This window comes from Triticum aestivum, chromosome 7A (assembly GCF_018294505.1).
Source record: "Triticum aestivum cultivar Chinese Spring chromosome 7A, IWGSC CS RefSeq v2.1, whole genome shotgun sequence".
Lineage (NCBI taxonomy): Eukaryota > Viridiplantae > Streptophyta > Magnoliopsida > Poales > Poaceae > Triticum > Triticum aestivum.
In genome coordinates this window covers 371,707,250-371,723,112 of record NC_057812.1, presented here as the reverse complement: position 1 = coordinate 371,723,112, position 15,863 = coordinate 371,707,250, and the positions used below count along the sequence as shown (strand labels likewise).

The 15,863-nt window shown below is 43.0% G+C and overlaps 2 protein-coding genes across 3 annotated transcripts; both read left to right on the top strand.

Moving 5' to 3' along the window:
• The first annotated feature begins 4,568 nt into the window (after window positions 1-4,568).
• LOC123150503 (uncharacterized) lies at window positions 4,569-6,488 on the top strand. Of its 2 annotated transcripts, none has more exons than XM_044570344.1 (3): window positions 4,569-4,770; window positions 5,449-6,212; window positions 6,328-6,488. In XM_044570344.1, the coding sequence occupies exons 1-2, from the start codon at window positions 4,722-4,724 to the stop codon at window positions 6,087-6,089; spliced, it is 690 nt and encodes a 229-aa protein (XP_044426279.1). In that variant the 5' UTR covers window positions 4,569-4,721; the 3' UTR covers window positions 6,090-6,212; window positions 6,328-6,488. The 2 variants fall into 2 exon arrangements, with proteins under 2 accessions (XP_044426279.1, XP_044426278.1); XM_044570343.1 differs by having other exon boundaries at window positions 5,449-6,236.
• Window positions 6,489-8,378: 1,890 nt separating this feature from the next.
• Window positions 8,379-15,490, top strand: LOC123154972 (alpha-soluble NSF attachment protein). The gene is made up of 9 exons (XM_044573559.1): window positions 8,379-8,682; window positions 11,628-11,677; window positions 11,772-11,844; window positions 12,758-12,837; window positions 12,923-13,074; window positions 14,488-14,647; window positions 14,727-14,774; window positions 14,921-15,001; window positions 15,185-15,490. The coding sequence occupies exons 1-9, from the start codon at window positions 8,538-8,540 to the stop codon at window positions 15,263-15,265; spliced, it is 870 nt and encodes a 289-aa protein (XP_044429494.1). The 5' UTR covers window positions 8,379-8,537; the 3' UTR covers window positions 15,266-15,490.
• Window positions 15,491-15,863: the final 373 nt, after the last annotated feature.

Below are 15,863 nucleotides of genomic sequence, written 5' to 3'. Positions count from 1 at the left end.
TTGAGGGAGAGACTTATTTATAAATAGAGGGAGCTGGGAGAGGGCTTATGAGGTGCGGTTTTCGCCCACACGATCGTGATCCAACGGCGAAGAGCATGGATGGGGTTTAGATGGGCTAGTGGGCTGTTGTGGAGGGGTGCTAGGCTGCAAGGAGAAAGGGGTCCGACGGTTAACACAGTTAACCGTTGGGGCATCAAACGACCTACAAATGGAACGAAATTTGACAGGCGGCCTACCGGTGATATACCAAGGCCACTCGACAAATCTCGGCCCATTCCGAGAACGTTTTTCTCCCGCTCACCAAACGAGATCTGGAAGGTGCGGCGGGTGCATGTGAGAGTGCCGGATTCAGAACAGACAACAGAGAGAATTAGGAGACCCGAACGAATGCAGGTTTTGAAAAACCTGCAGATGAAATGCACATGACGACATGGCAAGGTGCAACACGCAATCGAATGACATGGCAATGACGGCGAATAACTGGAAGACACCTGGCGCATCAGTCTCGGGGCGTCACACAACAATTTTTTAGGGTAGAGTATTCAACCTAAATTTATAGATTCGACACAAGGGGAGCCAAAGAATATTTGAAAGTATCAGCAGCTGAGATGTCAACTGAACCACACCTGAAAATTAAATATCTGCAGCAAGGTGGTCGGTACCAAAGTAGTGTGATAATTTTGATAGTAGTGGTAATAACAATAGTAACGGTAACAGTGATAGCAATGATTTTGTAGCAAGTGTAACAGTAACAGCAGTAGTAGTAACTTAGCAAGAGCAATATGTACAAAATTCGTAGGCATTAGATCAGTGAATTTGTTGGATGATACATATAACAGTTATAACCTAAAGCGATACAAAACTAGCTTCAGTTCATAAATATAATGTAGGCATGTATTCCGTAAATAGTCATACGTGCTTATGGAAAGAACTTGCATGAGATCTTTTCTCCTACCCACCTGTGGCAGCGGGGTCCATAAGGAAACTAAGGGATATTAATGCCTCCTTTTAATAGAGAACCGGAACAAAACATTAACACATGATGAATACACGAACTCCTCAAACTACGGTCATCACCGGAAAGTATCCCAACTATTTTCACTCTGGAGTTTACGGATCATAACATGTAATAGGTGAATATGACTTGCAAGATCAGATCTAGAACATAGATATAATGGTGAAAACAAAAACGGTTCAGATCTGAAATCATGGCACCCGGGCCCAAGGTGACAAGCATTAAGCATGGCAAAATCATAACAACATCAATCTCAGAACATAATGGATACTAGGGATCAAGCCCTAACAAAACTAACTCGATTACATGATGAATCTCATCCAACTCCTCATCGACCAGCGAGCCTACAAAGGTATTACTCACTCCCGGTGAGGATCATCATGGAATTGGCGGTGAAGGAGGGTTGGTAATGACGAAGATCGAAGATCCCCCTCTCCGGAGCCCTGAACGGACTCCAGATCTAGCCTCCCGATGAAGAACAGGAGGTGGCGGCGGCTCCGTATCATGAAACACGGTAATTCTTCCTCTCTTATTTTTCTCTCCTAGTATGGGTATTTAAGGAGTTGGAGATAGGGTTTGCGGGGCCACCAAGTGGGCACAATCCACCTGGTCGCGCCTGGAGGGGGGCGTCCTGGTGGGTTGTGCTCACCCAGGGCCCCCCCTCCGGTGGTTCTTGGCTCCAGTATTCTTTATATACTCTGGAATAATTCTCCAAAAAAATTGGGTCCATTCCGAGAACTTTTATTTCTGCACAAAAACAACACCATGATAGTTCTGCCAAAAACAACGTCAGTCTGGGTTAGTTTCATTTAAATCATGCAAATTAGAGTCCAAAACAAGGGCAAAAGCGTCCGGAAAAGTAGATATGGTGAAGACGTATCAGCGACGACGACGACATCCACAAGAGGCTACGATAACGACAACATGTACACACGACGACAATGCGATGCAACGTGTGTTAGACTCGTGGATCTCTGGCAATGTATACATTCTAAATGTACGTATTAGAATATACAGATGAATACATAAATATTTGACTGCGGGCATGTATTGTACACAATTTTAAAAAATCAGTAAATACATAGTGGTGGCGTGGGAGGCTATGTAAATGTTGTTATTACTTGTGTATAATGGTGACGTGCTATGCATGTGCACGCCATTGCTATTTGACATAGTGGTGGCGAGCTATGCATGTGCACACCATTGCTATTTGATATAGTGATGGCATGCTATGCATGTGCACGCCATTGCTATTTGACATAGTGATGGTGTGACGAACAATGCCACACCATCAGTATGTAAAATACCAATGGCGTGGGGCCCGACGCCATCAGTATTTTTTTAACAATGGCGTCATATTAGTGACGTGGACCTCCTATGCCAGCAATGTGGTTTTTGGCACACCGACACTATCATTTTCTACACTAGTGAACAATTGCCCGAATAAAAACATAGAAAACATTTATTATTTTAGGCAAGATTTTGTATCCAATTTTGCTACCATGGAATCATCTATGAGGCAAAGACCTCCTTATGATGCCATGGTAGCAAAATAGGATCAATGCAACATTTTGTAGCCTAAGATGGTGCCACGATTCTATTTTGGGCTACAAAAATCAAATCTGGCATTACTAGCATAGGATCATAATCTAAACAGACCACATGTTCAACATAATTAACTACCACACAGTACATACACCGTAGCAATTCTGAAACACAAGGTACTTAATAATACAACCATATATAGTACTTCCTCCATCCCATAATGTAAGACGTTTTTTAACACTACACTAGTGTTAAAAACATCTTACATTATGGAACGAAGGGAGTACTTAACAAATACAACCATAATCAAAAGAGACATGCATGTTCGACTCTCTAAAGACACTTACTCGTCACCCACCCATTAGCGATGGTATGTAGAAAAAGGGCACGACATGCATGTCCTAGGTGGAGCACACCAATTATCTTGTCTCCAAGCTCCATTAAGTCATAGAGGTCGCAAATCTTCCACCCATTGACGACAAGGCGTCCATCTTCTAGCGATGTCGAGTGGGTGCATGTTATGCGATACGGGGTTGCCGATCTTCATGGAGGATCTGCTTGATGAAACGAATCAACGTCACATGAAGGGTAAGAAGGAAACCCTCAATCCCAGCCAACAATGCTGTTGGGTAGAGAGAAGTAGTGCAACCTAACAAGACCGAAGCCAACTATTGCATATGCAACAACCAACAAGTATTCATCCAACCACACTCTTAGTTTCCAATCCACTCAACCACACAAGAAGTTGGAAGCACGAACTGGTCACTGACTCAACGACTACTATTGTAAAATCACAAAGTGAGTTTACCCAAGACTACAAGAGCTAAGCAGGAAGTGAACTTTCAAACAAGATTCTGGTAGCACTTAGCTAACCTATGTTGAAATCAAATTGAGCATTAATGTCCAAGAGCTAAAGTAGAAGTGGAGGATGGGGTATTTATACTAGGAACAATCCCCCTAGCTTAGGTGTGAAACTAGTCCAAAAGAGGGGCTCAAATTCATACTAACCAGCTGGAAAAGGGAGCAAACCATGGAGCCTCACACAACATTTAGTGTTGTGGACAACTTGCATTGGAACTCTCATATCCTTTGATCCAGGACCCCAAATGACGCACAATTTGCTTTTTTTCTGAAAGTAGAGTTCATATGTTGTCCATTTTGGCCTTCCACACATGCTAGATACTCATATATTCATGCGACATGATGCAACAAGTTATGGAAAGAATTATGGAACTGTGTGTGCAATAGTAGATGGTTGAGATGTCTTGCTATTCATACCTGAAGTGTCACCAAAACATGCTTACATCAAAGGTGAAACTTGCTTTCTTCAGAATTATTGCAAGGGTTGCAGAACTTGTTTTGTCATGAGCTGAAAGTTGATGCTTATCCTCAACATTGTACCTGAGCAAAGCCAGCACACAAGATTTAGGTAGTATACAGTTCTCATGAATATTTGAATTATGATCAGCTAGGAGCGCATTGTAACCGAGATTTATCATGCGAAGATGACAAACAAGGTGAACTGGGGACGTCCTCATCATTATATCTGTCTCGTCATAGACAATAACTCCCATATCACCACTATGCTAGGCCTGCATTGCCAAGGCACCACACGTCTGGTGAGTTCCTATTGCAAGAACACAATTGGTAAGCACTATATATATGTATATATTAAATTTAAAAATAATACATGAATAAGTTGATAGATAATGAGCTAATATCACTGGTGGTGCCTAAACTTGCCCTGGATGTTCAGTTTGGTGCCTCAACTTGTAAAATACACGTAATGAGTGCTAAAACTTGGCAATTTGGTTCAAATACGGTGCCAAACACGTTTGTCTACGGATTTGCTGCTGAGTGGGCTTGACAACGTGGCGTGGGGCGTGTGCCGCTGGAGAGGCGTGTGCCCATGCCGCCGCTGGCCTTTTTCCAAAATAACCCTTGGACTAATGTTTCTCGCTTAGAAAAGCTCCTGGCTCGGCGGGATAGGGCAGCCCGCACAACTTTTTCCATATCACCTCATGTTTCGTTGCATCTGGCAAATCGGTACATGCCTGTTTGTCTGCCTCGAGCGCTCCTCCTCCTCTGTCTCTCCCTTCTGATCGTGCGAAGGCGCCGCCCCCGTGGATCGTGGCGATCGCATTGATCGCCGCCGGCGAGGATGTCGGAGCCCCGTCGGCGTGCTCCTGGAGATGCAGCCCCTCCTTACGGTGAGAACCACCTCGCCTTTCTCGACCCAACTTTCCCGTGTTCACGGTAGGGTTAAGATTGCTTTCGCCTTCTGTTAAAAGCCTGCAATTTCTAAGTTTTTGGTGTGCGCTGATGTTTGGTAGATGATTATGAGTTAAAACCCCTATGCGCAATGACTCACAGGCTTTTCAAACTAGGGTTTATATGAGAGGGTTTGGTCGGGTTAGAAGGGTCTTTATTTGGCTAATTTTGGTGACGAAGAAGAATCTGAAGTGAGGGCATATAAACATTACTTAAGATTTGCTTGTGTTAGAACGATTAGGTTATCTGAAAAAGAAAGTACGTTTGCTGAAATTTTGGACAGTGGGTTCTCTGAATATTTCGACAGTAGCTTTATCTGAATCTTTCTATAGTACCTTAACTGAACATGTGGATAGTAGTTGAACTGAATTTTTGAACAAATGCAGGTCAGCAATGCTACATACTGTTGGAAATAAAACTATAGAATTAATGTAGTAGGAGAACAACATTGCTGGCAAGTACCCAAACAACATTGATGCATTTTTTGAACTCCACTCAAACTGAATTTAGTTTGAGTGAACTATTTGTACTGTATTATGAAGTGCTGCATACTGTTGAAAATGTATTGTTGTTAACTAAAATTATCTTACAGCTCCTCAACTGAATTTTAATTTCAGATGCTTTTGATGGTCTTTTCTCGGTTGAGATACATCACAAAGGTTTCTTTTGTGGAACTGACAACAACAACACCTACATGGATTATGAAGTTGCATGGTTTGACAACTGTGATAGTGATACATGGTCCTTGTTATGGATTGATGACTTTTTGCAGCAGCTAGGTTATGACAGAGATTGTTTGAAGCTTGATGTGTACTGGTGTCAGCCTGGAAAGACATTGGTTGATGGGCTAAGAAATTTGACATGTGATGCAAATATCCTTGCAATGATAACAACAACTACAGAGCACAAGAACTTGTTACTGATTGTAGACCATGGAGAGAGATTTGACAGTGCTCTCAGAGATGATATTTTACTTGATGGAGTTCCTGTACTTTCAAAGGTCATTACTCCAGGAAAAGAAAGCAAGGGAAAAGAGCAATATAGCTGTCCCGAGGAGAGAAGTGTGCCAAATAAGAGGAGGTCTAGGAGGTTTTTTGGGGAAGGTTCATCCTCAGGTTGTGCTGATGAAGAATTGGAGGAAGAAGATGGAGTAAATGCAGCTGAATTAGAGACAGATGAGGATTTCTATGATAGTGACTATGACATAGAAGATGGGGATGACGATCACGACAACTGCTATGTCAAGTGGAAGAGGTAGGAGGAGGGGTGTTACTGAAGATATTCTAGAGGATGTGCCTCAATCCAGCCACCAAACAAGTGATAATACAAAGAGGCAGGAAGAGGCAAGCTAGAGGAGGTGGTAGAGGAAATGCTACAGGAGGTGGGAGGGGAAATGCTACAAGAGGTGTAATTTTTGTTGAAATCTACAAGTCAGCAAGAATGAAATTGTTGTCATTTGTTATCAGTTCTAATTTTCTCAATTGTCATGCTTGCAGGAAATGGAAGGACAAGAGGAGGAGGTGCAAGAGGAAATGGTGGAAGAGGAACTCTATATGACAATGGAGGAAGGACTGGACCAGGGGCTGGATTCTGGAACTTGATGTTTGGACCTGATTCAGATAGGTCACATGTGGCAGCAGAGGAAGAGCCAATCACACAAAATGCACCAAGAGGGGATGAGTGGGATGATGACTTCATGCACATGTAGATGCCCATCATGGATGCAGAAGTTCATGACTGAACTTTATGGAATGCAACTAAGTTCACCAATGAACTTGGTCTATTTGTTTAGAGGCCTATTTTGATGTAATGAACATGTCAGTTTACACGTACTGCACTTAAGTATGTTGGCATGCGGCACTTTCAGTATGTTTTATAGCTCCAGTGTTATGTTCATGTACTGTCAAATTCTAGTCTTGAAGTGTTATCTGAATCTGCTGTCATTCTTGCTGTTAAAATTCTTTCTTGCCGTTAAAATTCAGTGTAACTGTGTTACTGATGATTAGTTTCTCATGCTGTCAGAATTTATAAGTTTATGTGTTATTGGAGAACAGTTTATGATGCTGTTAAATTCCAGTGATTATATTGTTCACATTGAACATGTTGCAAAAAATATCCAGTTCTTCCGATGCTGTCAAATTCTAGTGATTATATTGTTCACAAACTGAACATGTTACAAAAAATTCCAAAAAAGGGTGTCATAGGATTCGAACCCAGGACCTGGGTGTGCAAGTCTTGTGCTAGTAGCTAGTGGGACAGTCAGAGACAACTGATGATTTAGCCTTCTACTATGTACTTAACACTATATTCAGTATCCAGTGCGGTCGACCCTGTCCCGCCGAGCCAGGGGCTTTTCCGTGAGAAATGTTAAAGAGAGGGTGTTTTCTGGAAAAAAGACAACGGGCACGCCTCTTCAGTGGCTAACAAGGGGCCCCACGCCACGCTGTCAAGCCCAGTCAGCAGCGAATCCGTAGACAAACGTCCTTGGCACCGTATTTGAACCAAATTGCCAAGTTTTAGCACTCATTACGTGTATTTTACAAGTTGAGGCACCAAACTGAACATCCAGGGCAAGTTTAGGCGCCACCAGTGATATTACCTCATAGATAATACAGTTCATATTAGGAGTGGCTTCTCGACATTGCTCTTGTTCAAGGTATGCACGAATTGCACAAATGAGACATCGTACATGCCAACATTGTACTCCTGAACAAGTGTCTCAACCACATCCAACTCTTGCCAAGAAAGCGTCATGCGTGCAGTGACATGCCTCGTGTCCACAATTCTATGAGTTTCGAAGGACCCCATGAAGTAAGTTGTCCAAATTACATGTAATCAAGGGTCTTGTTACAATAGGTAATATAATACAAAGGTTGCTCATTCAATCTATTTATGGTCATGAAAACTTACACGGGGTATCACTGGATCGTTGGGCAAGCGTACCATGATGTCAAGTTCGGGGTGGTGGAGAATGTGTATCTCGATGCTCGTCCCCGCATCAAGCATCTATGTGTGGCAAATCCTCCCAAACCGGGGCAATAGAAAATAAGGTTTGATCTTCATTCTTGATCATAACCCGTAAGTTCAATCCATTTTTCATTCCAAGATGACCCTCAACCATCATATATTGACGAATTAGAACCTGCGACATTCAGAATTTCACGACTTGCAAAACAAGGGATGATCTAAACAAAGTTAAAGAGGAATAAAATTAGATCATAGTTTGTTGGCCGTATCTATGCAGGCAAAGGCTTATGAAATCATCAATTCTTACAAAACATAATTTCTTTTGCCTGAAATACTCTCCAAGCACAAGAAAGAATTGATTGTTCTTCATCCAAGTTTGCCCGAGTTCAACATATGCATCTTCCCCGTCTGTGGCCACACGTCGGGCACACTAGGTTCAATGGCCGAGCTAGAAAACCCGCTTGAAAAAACCGAAGTTTTTTTGGGACAATGAAAAAAAAACCCGAAGTAAACCGCTCCCTCGCGGCTCCTAGGCCAGCCCACTACAGGCCCGCGTGCCGCGTTTCCTTTTTTTGTTTGCGGGGTCGCGTGCTGCGTTTCCTTTTTTTTGTTTGCGGGGTCGCGTGCTGCGTTTCCGATCCCCTTCCTCCTCTCCCTTCGTTTTCTGCTCCTCCCCCGCAACAAATCTTGTCGCTTCGCCGCCGGCACAAGCGATCGGAGCAGCGGCCCGTCGGCAGCGATGGGGGACCACGAGGCGCGCGGTGACGACACGGAGAGGAAGGCGGATAAGAAGCTCTCCGGCTGGGGGCTCTTCGGCTCCAAGTACGAGGACGCCGCCGACCTATACGATAAGGCCGCCAACTTTTTCAAGCTTTCGAAGAACTGTGAGTTCACGACGCCTCCGTTCTTTCCCATTCCTACCGCGCCGTCCCCGATCGGCGGATTCTTTTGCCCCCAATTTCACTACGCTCTCTTCCCTCTACACGGGCAAGATCTGCCGGTCGATCTGGGCAGGATCCTGGCCGGCGACCCGCTGGGGTTAAAATGAGTTTTTTGGGCTGTGGATCTATTATTGTGCCGCGTAATCTGGTGTTATTGTTAGTCAGTGAACCGTGTTTAGATTATTGACGCCCAATTCTCTTGTGCCGATCTCGAGTTTGAGGGGAGGGAGCTGTTTGATAGTTTCGCTTGAGGAGGCTACGGAATTGATTGTGCGGTGCGGTTTGGTTTGATTTCCAACTCTTTTTATAAGGTTCCATGAGCGGGATCTGGTGGACTTATCCCACATGTATATACATATGTTGGCGCTCTCTTTCTAGTTCAGGTCAGGTTCTTAGTTGTCTACTTTTACTAGCTAAATACCGTGCGTTGCTGCGGGATGAAACAATATCGAAGAGTGGTGGCGTGTGAAAGATTGTCCTTGGCCATGGTGGCTGTGACGATGTTGGTGACTGCCAGCTCCTGCCCGGAGAAGGGTGGCGAGATGAGAGGTGAGGTTGGGTTTTAGATCCGATCCTGGGGTTGTCGCTCGAACCAACCACCCAGGTCTCCTTGTGCTCTGTCACACGCCAACAGCGGAAGGGGACGCTAGTGTGTCATGCCGCCTGCTGATTGATGGGTAATAAGCGTTGTTGCGCGACCTAGCACGGCCGCCTGTGCAGGCAGCCGGGGCGCCAGACAGTGTCATCGTGGGGGAGCCACCTTTGTTTCCGTGGTCGATGAGGCACCTGTGTCTGTGGTTGATGAGCAATTAGTGCATAGCCGTCGGAGCCGACCATAAAGTAGTAGAGGGAGATGTGGTGGTGGCGTAGAAGCCCTAGCGTAGAAACACTTGCTGCTGCCTGATCTATTGATTATTTAGATGGAAAGCCTAATTCTGTTATACGTAGACAAATCGGTTGGCATACTTTGGTGCGTGAGAAAAACAACAATGGGTGAAGTTATTCCCTCCTTTCGGGATTATAGGGTCGGCGAGCCATGAAGCAGCTCCCCTTTTTATTACTCCCTCCGATCCATAATAAGTGTCGCAACCTTAGTTTAAAACTGCGACACTTATTATGGGTCGAAGGGACCTTAGTTTAAAACTGCGACATTTATTATGGATCAGAGGGAGTTAGACTGCTGGAAAAAACCCCTATTTAAGCAGACCTATTAATTAATGGCTCGGTTTCCAAATAGATTCGTCGCAAAACATCTTAAACGGACCTAATTAACTGTACATCTAATTAACTGTCTAGCTGATAAATTGCATTAATGGCTTGTTTTCAAAATTGATTCGGCGTTCAGTTTCCAGATTGTTTTCGCATTAATGACTGCAGGGGACGAAATAAACGACGTACAAACTCCCCTTAAATAGTAGAGATTCCGACTAGGGTTGCAAGTTCTGTTGTCTTGTGTCTATATAGGTCTGGTTGGCTTCAACTTTAAGTTGTGTCATTGGAAGCATTGGGGCTTAGTTACCGGATTCCGGGGAATGGGTTTTGAATCCAGATCGGGGTTTGAGACCCCTCCGGTTTGCATCCGATTTGCCCTTGAAGTGTCGATTCATACCATGATTTGTCAATCAGAAAAGTTGAATCCCAGACGCCAACTAAACAGTTTCCAAGTGTATCTCTGAAGCTCAGCCCTTTGCTTGGCCCAATGTACTGCCGTGCTTCGCTGTGGTCACCCAGCTGCAGGCGCCTTCAGGGAGAAAAGAATAGGCGATTTGCTGGGAGGAGCTGAGGGGCAACCCAAGCCCGTCCCCGCGGGTAAACCTGCACCAGCACTAGCAGCACACTACACAATATCAATTTAGACTTTGGACTAGGCTAGGTTAGGTTTTTTGGGGGCCTTTGGGCTCGGTTGCTAGGGGTTCAGGTGTTTATTGGGCATGCCTGCTCGGGCAGCTGGAAATTTCCAGTTAGATGGGCAGGAGCTAGGGTTTAAGGTGCCCAGTAGTCAGATTTAGACGGGTAAGGCGGGTAACACTGTCCCATCCCCGTCCATGTCCCATCTGCTGGGTAATACATTTGGCCCATCCCTGTCTCGTAATAGAGAGGCTGTTTGGATTGACGCCCGAGGCTGGCAAGCCAAAATATCGGCGTTGACCGGGCACATGGGTGTCGTTTGGATCGAAACCAATTCTTTGGCGTGCCCTGACTACCTTCAGCTTTCTAGTTCATTTTTTTGCCAACTATCGGTCAGGGCATGGGCGGCAAAAAGCAGCGCCAATATTTTGGCTCGCCTATGCATTGGCGGGGTCAGCGTGGGCGATATCCAAACAGCCCCAGAGTAATTACCCGAGGGGACACAGGTAACGGGTAGTTGCAGTAAAGCATGGATGCGGTGGTAGGTTGCAGTCAAGCATGGATGCGGTGGTAGGTTGCAGTCAAGCATGGATGTGGTGGTAAGTTGCAACTCTACATATGTTGAGTAGCAGCGGCTGGAGTAAGCAGGATGTGAGGCAGCTGGATGAGAGTCACGATTAGGCCCTAAGGTTGTTGGTGGGCTAGAATATTCTCTGCTATTTCCTGAGTATTATACTCCACTGAAAAGAGTATTTATGTATCGATATGCATACTGGTGGCGAATATCGAATCGAATATAGTGGGTTTGCGAACCTTAGCTCTGATTCGCGAAACAGAGATGTATACCCCCTAGCGAACCAGATTTGTATGAGGTAGTAACTTGCAAACCATGAACCCAGCGAATCACTAATTGAGTAACTATCCTATATATTGGAGTATGACTACTGCCCTTGTTCTGCATTTCCGAGTTTGTTTAATGGCTTAGTGTCTAAGCACTCATCCCTTTATTCTATCGATGTTGCTACCAACTTGGTTTGCAGGGAACAGAGCTGCATCTGTGTATATCAAGATTGCTAATTGCCATCTGAAGGTTGGTTTGGTTATCTGAGTTATCAGTTTTGTCATCTTGATCAATGGTGCAATTTCAGTGAGATGTTTATGTTGCTTATTGCCATGCTTGACAGGGTGATAGTAAGCATGAAGCTGCCTCAGCTTATGTGGAAGCCGCAAACTGCTACAAAAAATTCTCACCTCAGGGTATTTCTTTCTACAATTTACCGCACATGATACATATCCTTCGCCTTTAAACATTCTTCGATTCTGTACTTTTTTTCCTTACCTCATGTCATCAGAACCAGCGTGATCCAATTTTGCTGCACTTCTTCTGATTTAATAACAACTCTCTTCCATTAAACTGGATCAGCTTTGGACCAGTTATTTATACTTCTACCAGTTACCACCATTCTCAAAGCCATTGAAAGGAAGTTCTATCTAACCTCAGTCAACTTGATTAACTACAAAAATAAACAAGGGAATGAATCGTGCCAACTGCTAAGGACATAAAGTACTTAGTGATTTTATGCAAACTTAGCTGTTTATCCAGTCCCAGTCATTGTCCTAATTGTATTTGACGATATCGTGGTATCAGCTGGCTGCTGATACTGTGTATAGACCGATATACCAGTAGTATCGACCGATATCCCAGTCACATCCTTTTTTGGGTGGCCTGACTGATATGCGTCTGATATATGATATTTTGAACTTCTCCCAATGAATTTATAATTCATCAAAGCAAATGTTTGTTAGAAGGAGTACAGTCTTTGAGAGCTTTGTAGTATTGAACATAACTTATCATCGGTGTGCTGAACTGTGTAATTTGGAGTTAGGGAAATCTTACTAGTTTTAGTAGAAAAAAGTTTTACACCTCATGAAAAGGTACGACCATCCTAAGGAGCTTCCAACTAACCAAGCCACTGGTATACCAAACCGAGCCAAAGTATTGCATCTCTAAGATTGGAATCTTGAAAACATTTGAAACTAGGGAAATATAAATTTCATTTTTGTTGCATATATCATTCATTATGTGTGCTGTTTAATGTTCCCTGTAACTTCTTTTATTCTTATTCCATCTTTCTCATTTAGCTTCTACAAATGTTTCCATTTTATGCAGAAGCTGCGCAAGCGCTAGACCAGGCTGTTAATCTTTTTCTGGAAATTGGTAGATTGAGCATGGCTGCAAGATACTGCAAGGTAAATCCTTCCTTTCAATCAATCTTTATCATTGCATGAAGACTTATTTCAGCAGGAGAGAGATCTCATTTTTGTGCATTTTCAGGACATTGGTGAGATTTATCAGCAAGAGCAAGATTTGGAGAAGGCTTCAGATTACCTAGAAAGGGCCGCTGATCTTTTCGACAGTGAAGGACAGACATCTCAATCAAACACCATTAAGCAGAAAGTTGCAGAAATTGCTGCGCAGTTGGAACAGTAAGACTACTTTCATGTGCTGTTAGCTTGATACAAGTCAGAACCTGGAACAATTGGTTTCAGAGTTCAAGGTCAGCTTCTGCGATAGTCTTGCAGATTTGCCCAGAAATTTATGCTTCTTGAATTAGCATACTTCTCAAATTTATGCTTCATGAGCATGTCTTTTTTGTTCTAGCCTTCTAGGTTGTGGGTATTAATCTATCTGGTATCCTCATTTGTTCACTTCTGTTATGATACTCTGGGGTGCCTATATATATATTTTACGTCCCGCAAATTTGTTCTTACACTGGAAGTCAAAGGAGAATGTAAGAAAATGTATATCTTGATGAATAGCATTACTATATGTCTTTGCCACCTGGGGCCTATACCACCCCTCCAGCTTCCGTTTGATCATGTTTTGAGATCCGTGTAGCATCTTTTAGGTTTGCCATTGATTAATTTTTCGTTTTTCTAATTGCACCAAGATGAGTTCATTCACTGAGTAGTAACAAAATGCAATGTTGATTATGTGTATACGCATCGATCCATTTTGGGGGGATCTTATTTGAGTTCATGGGGATTTTTTTTAGGGAATCTAAGTCTTACTCATGAACCAACTTTTTTGTATTATTATAGAAACTTATGAAGTTATATCATTTTTGTACATCTGTGTTGAGTTTAATTAGATGGTTTAAGTATTAATGATTTTGAGATTTTGATACCAATAGTCTGACACATGCTCTGCTTGAATATATTAGTGTGATCATTAGCATGCTTCATTAATTGAATCCCGATAGAGAAAAGACGATAGCATAGTGGTCGCACAGATCACGAGGCATGCATTTAACGGAGATAAAATGGGGTGGCACGTTGATATATATATGCGTGTGGAAGTTAGCTATCCACGTGCCAGAACCATGAGTTGGTTTTGAGATCTTATGGGTTTCAGCTCTAGCCTAACCCAGCTTGTTTGGGACTAAAGTATCCAACAAATATTTGTAGATGTAAATATATTACTAGTGTTTTTTTTTTCAAACGACAGCTTCAATAGAGACCCGAGTGAGTACTCCCTCCGTCCGGTAAAAAATGTACGTTTGGCTTCAATATTTGTCCACAAAAGAGTGTACTTCTATTTTCCCAATGCACTTTAAAGTAGAAAAAATACCTCTCTCATCACACGGTAATCAAGACCAACAACAATCTACGCATGGTCTTCTTAATTTCTACATGCACTTAGCTCATTGGGGGTTGAGTAATTAAAGAGGAGAGAGATGGTGGCTTGCACCTTTCCAATGCATTTTTTGCTTCACTCCATAATTTGTCCTAAAATCTCTAGATGTACACTCTTCACCGGACAGAGGGAGTATGTATTTAACTCGCACTGTGTCACTACAACATTCAATGCTATCTCTCATGCCAATTTCTATGTTTTAGGTACCCAAAGGCAACTGAGATTTTTGAAGAAATTGCTCGTCAATCAATTAACAACAATCTGCTGAAGTATAGTGTCAGAGGCATCCTCCTTAATGCAGGGATCTGCCAACTATGTAGAGCTGATGCTGTTGCTATACAAAATTCATTGGAGAGATACCAGGTGTATATTGCTCTGTTGAAATCTCAACCAGTTATTTTCTGCCATTGCTTTATTTCTAAAGTTGTCTTACCATTTGCAGGAAATCGACCCGACTTTCTCAGGAACTCGTGAATACAAACTTTTAGCTGTATGATACAACATTTATTTGCCTTTCCGTTGCAACACTTGCCCCTTTTGATCATTGCATTTCCTTGCTTTAATAGTAAAAATTGTATCCATTGGTTATCATGAAGTATAGTGATAGTTATCTAGGATTTTGGGTTTTTATTGTAGGATCTTGCTGCATCAATGGATGACGGAGATGTTGCCAAATTTACTGATGCCATCAAGGAATTTGACGGCATGACACGCCTGGTATGTTGTAGTGTACTCTGGTTTTTAGTCTTACCCATTGGTGTGTCATTTATATGGCAAAGGCATGCTGCAAGTTGATAAAAATAAACAACTCATATGCCATTCATTCGACTGAAACTACAACTTATATCTTGGTAAGGTGTGTGGTTGTGTATATTTGGAGTGACTGCATTTGTTGTTCAGGATCCTTGGAAAACGACACTGCTGCTGAGGGCAAAGAATGAGCTGAAGAAGCAAGAGGACGATGAGGATGATCTAACCTAAGCCTTATTGTAAAAATTCTTTCATGCTTCAACATGGTGTGATTTATGCCTCTATTTCGTCTTGGAGGTACATATAATGGGCATAATGAAGATCCACCTTTTGGTTGTATAGAACTTCATTTTGAAGTACCATATCAGGTGTCGTGTGTCATTTGTTCTTGTCATGACTTGGTTTTCCGTCCGAATGAAAATACCATAGCACGCTGTTGCTGCTATCCTTCTGTAACATGTTCTATTTCGCCCTCATTAATGACTTTGCTATTTTCCAATGATTGCTGTCTGTGGAACGCACATGCATCTCTGACACTAGGAATGTAAACGGCATCTACCGAAAACGTAAACTGTTTGGTTAGTCGAGTGTAATGTTACTGTTATGACTGGCATATTAGGGGTTTAGCCCAGTGAGTTGTGGCTAAGTTATCTTGTGGAATTCTTCTGGCCTGGGACGAGGCAGTAACAAGGCTATCCAATCCACACTATCAAAACAACTCGCTCACGGCGCTTGTAAAGTCGTCGGGGGCCGTACACTATCAAAACAACTCGCTCACGGCGCTTGTAAAGTCGTCGGGGGCCGTGGAGTGGTGGATGACGTGTGTATG